Source organism: Corvus moneduloides, chromosome 25 (genome assembly GCF_009650955.1).
Source record: "Corvus moneduloides isolate bCorMon1 chromosome 25, bCorMon1.pri, whole genome shotgun sequence".
Lineage (NCBI taxonomy): Eukaryota > Metazoa > Chordata > Aves > Passeriformes > Corvidae > Corvus > Corvus moneduloides.
In genome coordinates, this window is record NC_045500.1 from 2579774 (window position 1) to 2595055 (window position 15282).

At 52.8% G+C, this 15282-nt stretch overlaps 1 protein-coding gene across 4 annotated transcripts in view; it reads left to right on the top strand.

The window, feature by feature from the left end:
* Positions 1–15076, top strand: part of LOC116455711 (protein CEPU-1) — a 355205-nt gene extending 340129 nt beyond the window's left edge. For 3 of the 4 annotated variants that reach the window (XM_032133928.1, XM_032133931.1, XM_032133927.1), the window contains 5 exons: positions 6109–6243; positions 6878–6998; positions 8584–8735; positions 11677–11709; positions 13253–15076. In XM_032133928.1, the coding sequence (XP_031989819.1) occupies positions 6109–6243; positions 6878–6998; positions 8584–8735; positions 11677–11709; positions 13253–13353 (542 nt within the window). In that variant the 3' untranslated portion in view covers positions 13354–15076. The remainder of the gene's footprint in view (positions 1–6108; positions 6244–6877; positions 6999–8583; positions 8736–11676; positions 11710–13252) is intronic. The other variant, XM_032133930.1, reaches the window with a different exon arrangement.
* The last annotated feature ends 206 nt before the right edge of the window (positions 15077–15282 follow it).

A 15282-nucleotide genomic window follows, 5' to 3' on the forward strand; every position in this document is an offset into this window, starting at 1 on the left:
AGACCAAGTTGCTCAGGGCTCCAGTGCCTTGCTTTGGCTGCCTCTGGAGTTGATGCCAATATATTGATCATATGTGACCTCAGGCTGAGTGGCCAGGAGATGTGGTGGCATCTGGAAGGTCTCTGCAGGTCACATGTGAGATGTGTGGCATGGGCCCACTTAATAGTTAAGTATCAGAGTTGTTGTACGAGATATGAGCCCCAAGGGGATCTCAGGGATGCACTGAGCAAATGTAGCCACAAACGTGGGTCCTGTCTCAGTTCTAGCTCTGTGTTGAGCTAGAAGTTGAAGAAGATGTCTTTCCTGGCAGCAAAGAGTGGAGGTTTGGCTGCAGGGCCACTGCCCTCCTGATGGCTCCGCGTTGGAATGTGCCTGACCAGAGCCCTGCCAGCTCCAGGAGCTCCCCAAGAAGATCCCCCAAGAATCCCCATGTCCTGACCTTGTGGTCACGGGCAGCCAGAGATGGAACCTTCAGCAATAGTCCCCTGTGCTCTTGTCAGCACAAAATCAGGCCTGGGAGGGTCCTCTGTCGCATCTTGAAGCAAAACTCAAAGCACCATCAGCTCACCTATCCCCCAAAGAGCTGGAAGGGGAAGAGAAGCCACAGCATTGCATGGCCACATGCGAGGAGAGGCTCCCACAGCCCCAGGGAGGAGGGGACACTGATACCAGTGCAGGATAAGGACTTTATGGCCACCCCTGTCCCTCACACCCTGTACTGCTGAGCACAAGGAGCAAAATTGGCTGTGAGAGTTCCTCCAAATCCAACATAATAAAGGATCCGAGTACGGAAGACATGATGCTTTTCCTCTCTTTGGTGACACCAGTCACAGCTGGTGATGGTCACCACTCCTGGGGCGTGAGGATGAGGAGGGACTGCAGCAGTGGAGGGAGCTCCTGCCAACCTCCCACGTCCCTGAGTGCTGCGTGGTGCCAGGCAGCGAGTGCACCATCCCCTGGGGCTTTGCACAACATCAAGCCATGGAAACACGCTCATTAACATGGAAAAGCATGTCAGAGGAGAGATTTCCTTCCTTGTCATCGGGAAACTTCAAAACCAGAGTGGCTTGGCCCCGTGTAAGCACGCCGCAGACTGATACGCTGTGTGCCTGTTGTCTGGGCTGATGGTCCCTCTTCTGAAGGCTTGCGAACATGAAGAACAGGAGGTTTGTACCCCGTACGTCATGTAGGTGTGCTTCCTAAAGGGATTGCTCATCTCAGGGTGGGTCACAGATGGAACTGGGCTGGAGCCTGTGATTCAGGGATGCAATATTCACAAGAGGAGGAGAGGAGTTTGTCTGGGTCGATAGGGTAATCTTAAAAAAAATCATTTTTTTAATGATTGTGCTGGATGGTTTCCAGCAGGTTAATTACCCCTAATCTTTGTCCACTGGAGCATGGCAACATTAAGCTGGCACAGGGGAGCTGAAAAGAGGGAGTGCACGGAGGAGAAGCTGCCCTAGCTGGGGTCATTCACCTGATCAAACAAAAATGGGAAAGGGAATTTCAGAAATGCCTGAACTTTGTTCCTTATGTGTTAATTGAGCCATCAGGAGAGGCCAATACTGGTTAATAAGAGGTGAAGCAGGTACATCTCCCAGTTTGGCTGGGGCATGTACTGGAGGCAGCCTTAGCTCTTGTTTACCCACATACCTGGGGCTGTGTCATGCCTCCTTTGAGAGGGATTTGGGGTGATTTGGGGTGATTCCTTCCCCCACCTCCTTCCCCATCCTCTCTGATTCTGCTAAACCTCCCATCCTGCACTTGTCCTCTCCCTGCTGCATGAAGGAGAGGTGAAGCGGGTCTCAGGTGCCAACAATTCTCTTATTACCTTTGTGTGTTTTATTTATTTACCATAAACTGTTATAGGATGGCCATCAGCACCGCAGCGGGGTGACGTTTGAAATATATGGCTCTCGGGTTTAGTGCGTCACTCGGAGCCGGGAGTCTGCGCGATGTTAATTTTTATTGCCAGAAGTAGCCATAAATTGATAGTTGAGAATTGCTGTAGGGACTGTAATTAACTAGTTACTATTTCACCTCCAAAAGGAGCAATGTTTCACGCTCTTACTTTTACTTATCTGGAATCAGCTGCTGTCAACATCCGCTGAAGCCTGTATAAAGATTTATAGACCTTGGAGGTAAATATTGACTAATGGGCAGCTTGGCTTAATGTTCACCTTGAAGGACAATAAATTGTGCTATTGATTGAAGCGAGATGTCAATATCTGCATTGTTGTAAACATTTTAATAAAATTATCTCCATAAAATATTCTCTTTCTTTGGCTGATCCTGGCTAGTGGGATCAGTGCCTGGAAAATGCAGCAGCACGGTGTAGTGGGCAGGGCAGTGCTTTGGGATCAGTGGTGGGACTTTGGGCACCCAGATACCAAACCTGTTGTGGGACCACTGTTGAGGTTGTGCCTTTGGGCTTTAGAGGTGAAAATGTTGCAGCCCTGCATGGCTGGGCTGGCTCAGCTTGATCTGAGGTGCAGGGAGTTGGTACGGGCACAGGAAAGAGCTCCAAGGAAGCTTTTTTTAATGGCATCACAGGCAGCCTTCAGCCAGGGAAAGCTGTGAGCGGTGTCCTAGAGACCTGAACATGGCTGCAACAGTGAGCCAGGGGACAGTGGCATGTAATTAATTTGGGAACATGTGTTCAGTTTCTGGTGAGTTATTATCTTGTCAGAAGCTCAATGGAAGCAAATGGGGAGGAGGAGTCAGAAGGGAGATGAGTCGGGATGGGAAAACGAGGAGAAGCGAGGGAAGGAGAAAGGCATGGGGAGAGGAATATGGATGCAGGAGGCATCTGCCCACACCTCATCGCATCCGTGCCGTGTGGGACCCCAAGCACAGCCTGGCCATCTGTTGGGTTTGCCTTGGTGCTCCGTGCCACACCAGGACCTCGCCTCTGTGGCTTCTCCACTGCTGTGATGGTCAAGCTTCCCCTTCCCTGAGGCTTCTAACGGAGATCTGCAGGGCAAGTCCTACATAGTGCGTGGTGGTCTGTGCGTAGCCTCCTGCTCACTGAGCACGAGGATTCAGGCTCTGCTCTTCCATCTCCCCAGCTCGCACTGGGTTAGTTCATCATCCTTGGCTGATGAGCAAGCATTACACTTGTGCGTCGTCCGTGGCTGCTCCATTTCTGGCCTGTATTATATTATTAGTATTAATAATAATAATGATGGGTGCTGGCTGTGCTGGTTTTCTAGCTCCTGAGGAGATGAGAGAGCTCTCCATTAATTCCTGCAATATTTCAGCTCCTAATTGTGCTCAAGCAGAGACAGCCTTGAAAGTTCCCACCATCAGTTCAGGCAGAGAGGGGTTGGTATTTCTCAGGGAACTCCTGGAGCTGCAGGACTCTGGTCAAGCCTTGCCCTGAGCATTCCCAAGCTCCAGGTTCTTCCAGGCTGTGATCCCACAGAGTGAAGCAGCTTTATGGATCTGGTTTTCCTGCAAAGCCACTTGTACAGGAGAGGACGGGGATGGTGTCTTAGTCACCTCATGTCACCCACTTCACCAGCAGGCAGGGGTCCTTTATGTCACCTAAATCTTTGGGATGCTGTAGCTGGCACTGAGAAAGCATCCCTGGCCAGAGCCTCTAGCAGGGTTGGTATTCCTAATGCTATTGTCATCTGAGCCTGATTTATATCAAGCTGTGCAGGGCAGAAACAGGAGTCAGCTCCAGCTCAGAGCATCCTGTCTCAGTCTGGGGAAGGCTCTGTTTGGCTGTAGCCAAATTCCCAGGATGCCAGACCCTGAGTGCCTGAACTTCGTGCTCTGCCTCTCCATCAGCCAATTACAGTGCACATATCTCAGACTTCAGTGCAACGCAGGCACGGAGGAAACCTTCATCCCCCAATTTCCTGAGCTTTTGCAGGTGGAAATCTGACCCTCGCAGTTACTTTGATGAAGTCTTTTGCTGGGGAACAAAATGCACTCGAGCTGCTTTGCTCCCTCATCAAACCAGGGACACAAATTATGGCTTGACTATGGCAAAAGCTAATTCTTGCCGTGTGCGAGCCGACTCCGGAACTTGGGAAAGGGCCTTTGGTTAGTTGGGAAGCAGTGTTATCTGAGCCTTTGCACAACCCAGAGTCAGATTTGTGTGTGAAGCATCTGAAGGCCACCGGCTGTGTCGTTACTTTATCAGCAGGCAGCGCTGTGCTACAGAGAAGCTGATTCTAGGTCAGCCACAAAAAGAATTTTTTCCCCCCCCTCCTTTTTTTTTGCAGTGCCGCAGGGCCGCTGGATGTAACGCTGTAATTTGTGTGTCTCTAAAGGATATTGATTTTGGGGTAACGCCTTCATATCTCACCCTTCAGTTGCACTAAGTGCTGATGAGCTCAGCGGTTCGCACCACGAGCCACTTGGGTGGGAATTTCAGCTCAGGGCTGAGGACACTGGTGGATGTCAGCAATTCATCAACAGGAAAACTCACTTCACTCCTTTCCAAAGCTCACAGGGCTGCCTTCCCCGTTAGGTCAGCCTGGGAAGGTGGGATGCCCATGTGTGGGCACAGGGTCCTCATTTCAGGGAGCAGTGGATGTGCAAAGTCCCGGGGATGCTGTGTGGAGGTGGCAGCTGTGAGGTCTGGTGCGGGGAGAGAGAGCCAAGGTGGGGTTTCATCACGGCTGAGCATACTTGCACTAGTTTGAGCTGACAATAGTGGCACCTGGGATTGCAGCGGCAGGATCCTGGCAGATGCCTGGGGTGCTCACTGTGTCGAGCTGTTCCAGGGCATTACAGGAATACCATCGGTGCTGGCTTTCCATGGTGGGTGGTGGAGTCTGACCACACTATTCCTGTGGCACAGGAGATGCCATAAAAGCATCAGCCGGTGGGATGCAGGTGGTGTGTGTCCCGCTGGGAGCCTCCCACATGTGGATTTTGCATGCATTTGTTAGGAGCAGGACGCACACGGTTGAGCAGTCAAGCGCAGCGAGTTGCGGCCCATCAGGTCACGCCAGTACAGACAGAGGTATCCGGGTGGGAAGTGAGGGCTGGCCAAGCTCACGGCATCCCCCTGGGGACCAGGGACCTGTGCTTGGCCTCTCTGCCATTGGCACTCACTCCCAGAAACAGCTGTCCAGAGCTAATTTATTTCCTAATGCTGCAGCAATGTTAATTTATAAATTACACTGGTAATTCGAGCTATTATTAATTTCAGATGGTGTAGGGCAAGCCTAATTAAAATATGACACCAATTGCCACACATATGTACCAAGGACTACCGTTTAAAATTTATAGGAATATTAAGTGTGACACAGGGCTCGGAGATGTTCCGTGCAGTAATTACAGCATCCTGGCTGCGGGAGATCCAGTGGGGAGATGTAAACAACGGGAAAGGGAGAAGTTGTCCCTGTTTTGAGGGCTGCAAAAAGTCATTTTTGCTGCTTGTTTGGGGGGAGAACGTGGGGACTCTTGTGCCCCAACCTGCTCCTGGTCGGCCAAGCACTGTGCGTTTCCAGGAGTGGGTCAAAATAAAGTGAGGTCCTGCAAGGAATGAGGGCTGAAAGATGCCAGAGGGAAGGAAATGCCACTGATTGCATCTTTCTGGCTTTGAGTGAAACTGGAAGCTGCACTGCAGCCTGGATGGGGAAGAGGGGGACAAGTGCAGGCCCCCCAGAAATGAGCCTGGGGTGGCACGGGGATGAGGTGTTGCAGCTGAAGGGAGGTGTTGGCTCCACCACTAATGGGAGTAGACTTCTGTGAATTAATTGAAGCTGAAAAACTAGAGAAGGGTGTTTGTGTGAGCTGGGTGAGCCTGGAGGTACTTCCCAGCAGGGCCGATGTGCAGAGGTGACCTCAGCTCATTTTGCAGGGGGCAGGTTTGCCCACTTTGCCCACCCTGAGCACCTCAGGGACATTTTCTCCAGGAAGTGATGCTCTCAGTGAGGCCAGAGCTGCTGTCCACTGTTTGCAGAAACCTTTCTGGCAAGGATTTTCTTGGGATGGAGAGGCACAGGTACAAGAGCATTCCGGGCTGGGACTTGCAGGCTGGGTGTCCTAGTGCAGAGTGACACGCTCACACATGGTGACCAGCCAGTGGGCACACGTTTGTTGTGCCTCCCCATCACTCAGGGCCCTCTGTCTCTGCCTCTGCAGCCGTGGGCTTCATCAGTGAGGATGAGTACCTGGAGATCACGGGGATCACGCGGGAGCAGTCGGGAGAGTACGAGTGCAGCGCCTCCAATGATGTCTCAGCGCCCGTCGTCCAGCGAGTCAAAGTCACCGTCAACTGTGAGTACCTGGGGGCCATCAGGGGACAGGGGTGGGGCTGGACTGGGTCACTGTGCTGCCCCACAAGGGAGTGGCACTTGGAAGTGAGGCACACAAAGGCCCCAGAGCGAGACAGGCGGCAGCAGTTTTTCTGAGCAGGTGGTATTTTGCCGTATTTTCCCCTTCTTTTCGAGCTCCATTTTTTTCCACCACCTCCTCCTCAGCTGTCTCCATCAACCTGGGTTTTCCGCCCATGGAGAGATGCTGTGCTGATAACCTCTGAGGAGAGGAGAGAAGTGAGCAGTAAATAGAACTTTTTTTTTTCTGTTAGAAAAAATGAGAGAGAGAAAGAAAGGAGCGTATTTCACGCTCAGGCATACGTGAAGATCCTCCTAAGCCCCTCTCTGGTTACTCCAGTAGCTGGACATGTGGCACCCATGAGTTAGGGGCCTCTTGGTTTTGGAAGAGAACCCCCATGAGCCTGAAAACCTCTGGACAGCAGCACCAGAGTGGCAGGAGCTGAGCATGATCTCAGGGATGATTTTGGCTCCTTCCCATGTGCAGGGAGAGAAAGGAGATCTTGAGGAGCAAGGGGAAGGGATAGGAATCCCCAAGGCTGCTGGGCATTGACCCTGGGTTTCCCTTCTCCCCACAGACCCGCCGTACATCTCGGATGCAAAGAGCACCGGCGTGCCCGTGGGGCAGAAGGGCATCCTGATGTGCGAAGCCTCTGCTGTCCCCTCCGCCGACTTCCAGTGGTACAAAGATGACAAGCGGTAAGAGCCTGGGGGGCACAACAGGGGGGAAGACACCAGCCCCACCTGAGCTGCTCCCAGTGCCAGCAGCTTCGGCTCATAACCCTTGGCACAAGTCTGGTTTGGATTCCGATGCAGGTCCCTCTAACAGGAGCAGACTGTGCTTGTCCAGGGCAAATCCAGGCATTCCAGCTGGCAGCCAGCATCCACAGCTGGAGCTGCCACCCCCCAGGATCTGTTAAAGGCTTTGTATTTAACTCATCACATTTGTGGAGGGGGATTTTCCTGGGAATCTCTTTCAGCCCTGTTGGGGCAGGATTGCTGCTGCCGTGCCTCTCTTTGAAGGTGTTGAGGTAAATCCCTGCTTGGGTGAAGCGTAACAACCAAAATGGATATTGGCAGCATGAATCCAGGCACTTAAAAGTGGATGAAACCTCTGTCATCTCTTTAAACACTTTGGCCAGAAGGCAGCTCTTGGAAAGGCGAAAGAAATGTGGTGTTGGTCAAGACACAGGGTTTGCTATGCCCCAGAGACAGCCTGCCCTGCTTTGGGGTGAAAATGGACCTTGTAGGTCAACCAGCTACTTCTGTGTCCTGCCAAAGCAACAGCACAGGGACATGGCTGGGGAATGAGGAGTGGAACAGCACAGCCCAGGGTAGGTCCCACTCTGGAGAAATTGCCTCTCTTTGACCTCAGGCAAAGGGGTTTTAACCAATTTTTGCGTTGATTAATTCCTGGAATGCCCAGAGGGGCCATGGTGTGGCCAAACACAGGACAAGCCACACCAGTCACTGATAAGGAGGGATGTTTTAGCCAAAAAACTCCAGTGCTCCAGAAGCTGGAGAGGAGTCTGGGTCTGCCTGCCTTGCCTGGTTTGAGAGGAAAGGAGCAGCAGAGTGTACAAAGCTGCAGATGTTTGCGTGGCAGATGAAAGGCGCTGCTCAGAACTAGGTCAGATCACGAGAGCCTGCGGAGCAGCGGCAGGAGCGGGCTCAGCCTGCTTGATCAGCACCCAGCATGGATCATAATGGGAATCCAGCACTTTCCGTGAGGAATTAGCAAGTAAAAGAGCTTCAGGAGCTGAGCAGGATGGGGACACCAGTACAGGGAAGCCCAAGCTCTTGGTTAATGCTTCAGCATTTGTGCTGGCTGAGAAGCCTCCCCACTGCGGTGGGTGCCCATCGCATCACCCAGCTGGGACACGCAGGGATGAGGGAAGAGGAAGGTGAAGGAAGGCATCCCGCAGAGCAGAGAGGACTGAGGACATGAGAGAGAAACCACGCTCTTCTGTAGGCTGGGAATGAGCCTTTCCCAGATTCCCTCCCAGGCTTTGGAGCTTCCCTCTCTCTCTGCACAGCATTTGGCAAGTCCCAGCACCATCCCATGACTCTGCAGCACAGAGGATGCCTCTGGTCAGCACGGGGATGGTGTGGGCTGGCAGCTGGAGACCCAGCAGAACAGCAGCCATCTCCCGTATCTTGCCCAATACCTTCCCTCTTCTCCCAGATCCATGGGCACAACCAGGGGATAACTGCGCATGGGAAATAGCGGGCACTTCTTCTCCTGATGCCACCCCCATGACCTCCCGTTCCTCTTTTCTCCCAGACTGGCTGAAGGTCAGAAAGGGCTGAAAGTGGAGAACAAAGCCTTCTTCTCCAGACTGACTTTCTTCAACGTCTCCGAGCAGGACTACGGCAACTACACCTGCGTAGCCTCCAACCGGCTAGGGAACACCAACGCCAGCATGATCCTCTACGGTGAGTAGGGCTGAGGGAATCAGCCAGGAAAGGGGAATGGCTTCACAGTGACACCACCAATGGCAGAGACATGGCAAGGGTCTCCCATGTCTTTTGGGGGAGATGTGTGTTTGCTGTTGATCCTTTCTGCCCTTGGCATGTGGGCTGGACGTTGTGGTCAGTCCAGGGAAGGGAGAGCCTCCAAACCTGCCTCCTGATTCAGGTCCAGTGTCTCCCACCATTCAGAGGGGTTCGGCACTGTGTTTGGGATCCGCCAATGCAAAGTTAGGAGCTGGCTGCAGGTTTCCATCTTCTTGCTCTGATGAGTATCTAGGAGAGCCTCTGTGTGAAGGCATCCCCCTGTGTTGATGGGTGGGAGGAGAGATGGTGCTCAGGGTCATTGCTGCCCAATTCCTATGTGAGAATAAACAGGCCCCCTGCTCCATCACCTTCCAGGTTGTGTTTTCCGCTGCTGCCAAGCAGATACATCCTTATTGTTGTTGCCAAGGAATATGGGAAGGTGTGGAGGGCAGGGAGGAGGAGAAGGTTTGTACCTTTGTCCCAGTGTTTTCCCTGTATGCTGGACCTGGGATGAGAGCAATGCATCCCTCTGACACTGCTCATGTCTGGGATGGGCTGTGATTGATTGATGTGTTTGTCGAGCCTCTTCAGGTGGCAGCAAAACCAGAGCAGGGGCTGTGCTCACCAGGAGCCAGAACTGGATGACAGATCTCATCCCTGGGCACTGCTTGGGGATATTTGCCTGCTAGGGTGTGGGGTGTGTGGTTCTCACAGCTGAACCATACAGGAGAAGTGGGGACTGGGGACCTCCAGCCTCTCCTGATGTCACCCTAACATTGTCCTCCTCCTTGCCACCTGGTTGTTGTGCCTGGTCATCTCCTTGTCTCTCATTATTGTGTGGTCAGAGGGGAGCAGAGCAGCGTGACAGATGAGCCTTCCTCATCCCCCGGCTCCATGGGGATGGCTCAGGGCAGGCTGTGCCCCTGGCCATGCAAAGCTCCCCGGGACAGGGAGCTGTCTCACAGTATGTGCTGGGTTCTGGAGTGTGCTGGGCCAGCAGAGCATGGGAGGCATGTGGAGGCCCTGGGAAGTGCTGTCCATGTCTTGGGGAGGGGCTGGATGGAGAGGGGAGCAGTTTGTTTAAGGACAGTAGAGAATGTCGGGCCTTGCCAGGGGCCACACCACAGCCGTGGGGTCGGGGAGGCATCACAGGATAGGTCTGTCCTTCCCTGCCACTGATACTGGCAGCTGGGCCAGGTTCCCCTGAGCTGTGACAGAGGAGTTCATCCCATCTTGGATGCTCAGACCCGTTTGCTCCCCCAATAAAGTCCAAGCTGTGTGTGATGAAGGTTTACCTGTGCTAAGCCGTCATTAGTGTTGCTTAGGAACTATCTCAGTTCTCTTCCTCGCCAGCCTTCTTGGCAATCCAATAACCCCATGTTTTAGGGATACCAACACCTCTGGCACTGCAGAGCCACCCAGGCCTGGCTCCACCTGTGCTGCAGGTGTAGGGTGGCCATGCCAAGTGCCCAACATAGCCCGAGCCATATCCTTAGCTGTGATGTTGCAGCCTTCCAATGTGTTTATGAAGTTAAAATCTTAATTAGTGGGGGCCTTCGGTTCGGCATCTGCAGATCCAGGCTGGATGAACAGCCTGAAAGCAAAGATGACATCTCCCTGTTGAAGAGCTCTTAGTTCCTTGGTTTCTAACCCATTTGTGGGACTAGTGCTGTGATGGCAGTGTCGGGTGAGACCCAGGGAAGCATCCCACAGAAGCCTGAGCTTATTTTAGGATCCCCCCTTAGCTTTGTGGTCTGACTGTGAATTCCATCAGGGAACAAAATCAGACTCCTTTGGGCACCTGTAATTTCCATAAAGCTGCATCGTTTGAATGATCCATTCAATCTTTAGCAATTGGGGGGCGACAGTTCCCTGAGGAGACTATGGCATACCAGGGCCCCCATCTCCTGGTGCAGGGCTCCCCAGCACCCCCAAGAACAACCCCTCCCTGATCATTAGCAGTGTGATGGCCCCAAGTGTCATAGGGCTGAACTCACCCGTCCCTAAGCAACCAGTGTCTTCAATCTGGCGATTAATGTGCCTTTATTTATCGATATATTTATTTATTTAATGGAAGATAAGAGGCAAGTGGATGCGGTGGCTGCGCTACCTGCGCATGAGAAATGTCTCTTCTGTGAGGTTTTGTGGGACGATTTTGTGACTGGTCCCTTTTCACTGAAACTTAGTGAGTGTTTTGGAGTTTTCCCCCTACAAAGGGAGGTTTAATCTGTGCAGGTACTGTGACATGAGCCTTTTTGGGGTTGTGTGAGAGGCTAATGTAGCATTCATCTTTTAATCCTTTTTTTAATCTAATTTTTCAGGGAGGTCAACTAGTGCTTTATTTAACATGTAGCACTCGTTATTCCAGACCTGCCGCCTCATTCAGCGGCTCATTTGGTGCTGTCTGGGATGTGATAGAGTGCTCAGGAAAACCACATCGTTCTGTGGAGTTGGGGAAAAAAACCAACCCTCTGCTTCTCACCCATCACACAGTCCATGTTGCTCCCAGAGGCGGCTGTCAGGCCATAAATCTATTTGGGATGTTGCAGGGTTAGCAAGAGGGTTGGGCCCTGAACTCATGGGGGAGAGGTGAACCCCCTGCATCCCGCAAATCCCAGCCCCTGTGCTTTGCCTTTTGCACAGGGTGCAACTACAGGCTTTGCCAGGTCTGAGGTCCCGTATTCAGCTCATCTCATGTTCCCTCCGAGATGAGGGGACCATGGCCCCACAGCAGTGGAGTGTGATTTGGGCAACAGATCCCATTTCTACCCCATCCACTGGTTTTCCCGCCCCAGGTCGAGGGCAGGCTGAGGGAGGTGTCTCGAGCCTACGCTTTCCATTGTCCTTTTGCCTTAACTTTCACTTGTTCTTTAATTTTTAGAAGAGACAACTACTGCTCTGACACCCTGGAAAGGTCAGTAATTTGGGGGTCCCCCACAACGCCAGTGTTTCCCCTGCTGTTCCCCTTGGGCCCCTCTGGCTCCCACCACAACTCATCTCAGCGGGAGCCGCAGCACCCACCGCCTGGATCTCCTGCCCCACAACCCCACTGCTTTCACTGGTGTAGGGATGAATTAGGGCTTTCTTAGCCGCCCTCCCATCCTGCCCCCTCCCTGCCAGCCTACTGTGCCTGTCTGGTGGTGGTCTGTGCCCTCTGCATGCCTGTCCCCATCCCATGGTGACCCGTTCCCTCCCCATTGCCAGGGCAAAGCAGGGATGCCTTCGGGCTGCTTTCCCAGTGGGTCTTGTGGCAGGTCCTTCCTCCTCTGGGATGCTTCCAGTGTCTTTTTTATGGGATGAGATAGGGGTGGACAGGCATTTGGTCCCCTTCCTGGTGTTATTCGGCCAGAACAGCCAGCTCTCTGCTGTGCAATCTTACTGTCCGGCCAACTGGCTTGGTGTCATCTTGATTTTGGGGTGGCTTCATTTGTGATGAATTGAGTGGTCAGTCCTTGGGATGACTTGTAGATGTCTGTGGAGGTAGTGTGTGAGACCTGGATTTGGTGCCTGGATTTGTGAGGTGTGAGGTGGCTGAGTGTGCTGGGGAGTGTTACTGGTGGGAAACCAGATGGTTGCTGATGCTCAGTGCCCCGGTCAGGTTTCGAAGGGAGGGAACGTGTCCTGGGGTTTCAAAAGCAGTTGTGAATCAGACCTTGTGGTCAGCCCTGCTTCCACAGGACACCAGCATGGATGCCTTTCTGAGGTCTTTTCCCACCTTAGTCTTTTCCTGGGCCAACTATGTGGTGAAAAAATGGGTGTTTTGGTGAAAGCCATTGGCTAAGATACCCTCCACATATTTTTCCACAGTGAGCTTTGAACTCCTCACCCCCTGTGATCCCCAGAGATGGGTGGGCTTGGCTCTTCTTGACCAGCCTCCTCATCCCATCTCCTTGAGGTGGTTTGGGCCCATACTGAGCCCCACAGAGACTCTGAAGAGGTGCAAAACACCAACTCCTCAATGTAGTGCTGCTGGCACTGTCTCTGCAGGGTGGGCAGGTGGTTACTGTCCCTCCCAAGGGACACTAGTGGGGAACAACAGGGTGGTCACCCTGGGGTGGGCAGAATGTGCTGGGCAAAAACTGTCATCTCCCCTACAAGTATGGCTGGAAAATTGGGACCAGTTTGGAGGAGGGTGAAGGGGGCTGAGGGAGGTCGGATGGTGGTGATGCACAGGGAGTGGGCTCGGGATGGGGACTTAGGGCTGAAAAGGAACCGCAGGGGATCTTGTCCCAAAGACCAGCATTGGTGGGGACAGGGACGGCTGCTCCTGCATTCTTGAGGACAGCACAGATGGAGGGGGACACCCGGAGAGCTCTACCACAGAGCAATCCCACCACGTGCAACACCACCAGGGCCCCAAATAGCGTGACTTTTTTGGTTTTAATCTTTCTCTCGTGGTTTCTGCTATTTGTTGACTTTGTGACCAACCACGCGGGCGTTCCTGTCCCTTCCCGCAGGCCCCGGCGCAGTGCACGACGGGAACAACGGCGCGTGGCGGCGAAGCAGCTGCGCGTGGCTGCTGCTCCTCCCGCTCGCCCACCTCGCCCGCCAGTTTTGACCCGAGAGCCGGCCCGCGGAGTAGCGGCGGCGACGACCATGGCCAGCGAGTGCAAGCAGAAAGGAGAGGAAGAAAAGAAGAAGAAGAAGAAGAAGAAGTGTTCACCGTTTCCGAAAATAATCATAAGAATTGAGAGAGTATCCGGCCAGGCCACCTGGGGGAGGGGGAGAGAGGAAAAACACGCAAAAAAAAAAAACCACAACGGGAATTTGGAATGGAGAGAAAAGGGAAAAAATTAATAATCCAAGGCTTCCTGCTGAAGATGCAATGCGACTGAGTCTTTTTCTTTTCACCCTATTCTTTTATTTTTTTGTCCCCTGCCACTTCTTCCCCCTGTTTTCGCCGTTCTCTGCCACGGGCCAGACGGAGGATGGATGGGGCCATCAGAGTGTGGCGCTTGCCCCCTGCCCTGTCCTCTTCACCGCCCCCGCCCGCCTGCTCCCTCCCGTGGGACCCTCCATCCAGACACACCGGTTTTCTCCTTTGCCAAGATTTCCCCGTCTTCTCATGGACTGTGCTGCCATTCGTGTTTCAGAATATATATATATATATATATTTCTCCATGTATACATATATATATATATGTATAGATATATAGATCTTCAACAGTTACCACCCCACCGTGAAGGGAAAGGGAGGAAGGAGACCGGCATCGAGCCACACTTTCATCGTACCATCCGTGGACATCGTGAATGATAAGGGATTCTGAGTCATGGTTAATTTTATTAATTGTATTTTCTGATATGAGCCTAGAACTCTTAGTTCCTAAAAAACAGAAATGCAAAAAAAAAGAGGGGAAAAAAAGAAAAAAAAAAGGAAAAAAAAAAACAATCCAGGAGAGGGGGAGCAAGCGGAGAGAAGTTTGTTTGCCGAGGAGGTGACCAGCCAAGGAGGCTTGTGAGCCCGGCAAGGAGGAGGAGGAGGAGGAGTCCTGTGCTGAACCCCCCCAAAACCGGCCCAAAAGCAGTCGTCTGGACAGTTCCTGCCGAGGGCACGGGCGACACTCGCCGCGCGTTGAGGTGGAGGGAGACGCTGAATCTTTTTACGGGATATATATATACAGTATATATAAATATACATATATATATATATAATTTTTTTTTTGTTAGAGTTTAGCCACGGTTCCCAGCAGGGTCCTTCCGCTGCCATTACTGCATGCTGTATATGGAGTTAGGTGTGTATCGGTTCTCAACGAGACGAGCGTCTCAGTCCACACGTCCCTGAACGCCCTCGCCTTTCCACCCTCGGGTCACCGGGGACAAAGGGTCACGGGGGACCGGGGCCCCTCTCCGTCGCTTTTTGCCACGTGGCCCCAGCCCCTTCGCGGTGGAATAAAGCGAGCTGAGGGACAGAGGGAGATCTATATAGCTCAGTTTTATATTTTTTTATTTATATATATATATATATATATATATGTGTATGTATATGTGTGTGTGTGCGTGTGTGTGTGTGTATATATATATATATATATATATATATATAAAAAAAAGCCCACAAAAGAAATAAGAAAAAGAAGGTGAAGCAACCGGCCCTTGCTGAGGCGCAGGACCTGTTGCCTCGCCATCCATTTCGGCGGGGGTTTCTCCTGCGATTGGTTTTCCTCCTTCGATTTCCTTTCCTTCCCTGCGGCCGGTGGCGGGGGGCACGCGGGGGGCCCGGGCGCGGGCAGGCGGGCGGCGAGGGGGCTCTCTCTGCCTATCCATTAAAACGATTGTTCCATGTGGCCGCTCCGTCTGGTTGTGGTGCTCATTGCCGCGGGGGCCAAGGCCACCCCGCGTTCTCCCCTTGCGCCACTGGGAATGGGCAGGGATGCGGGGAGGGGTGCTGGAGCGGGGCTGGCAGATGGGAGCACCGAGGCATCGCAATGGGCCAGGAGAGCATTGGAAAGATGGCCCCTGGACCTCACTGGTGAGCCCAGCAAACATGCTG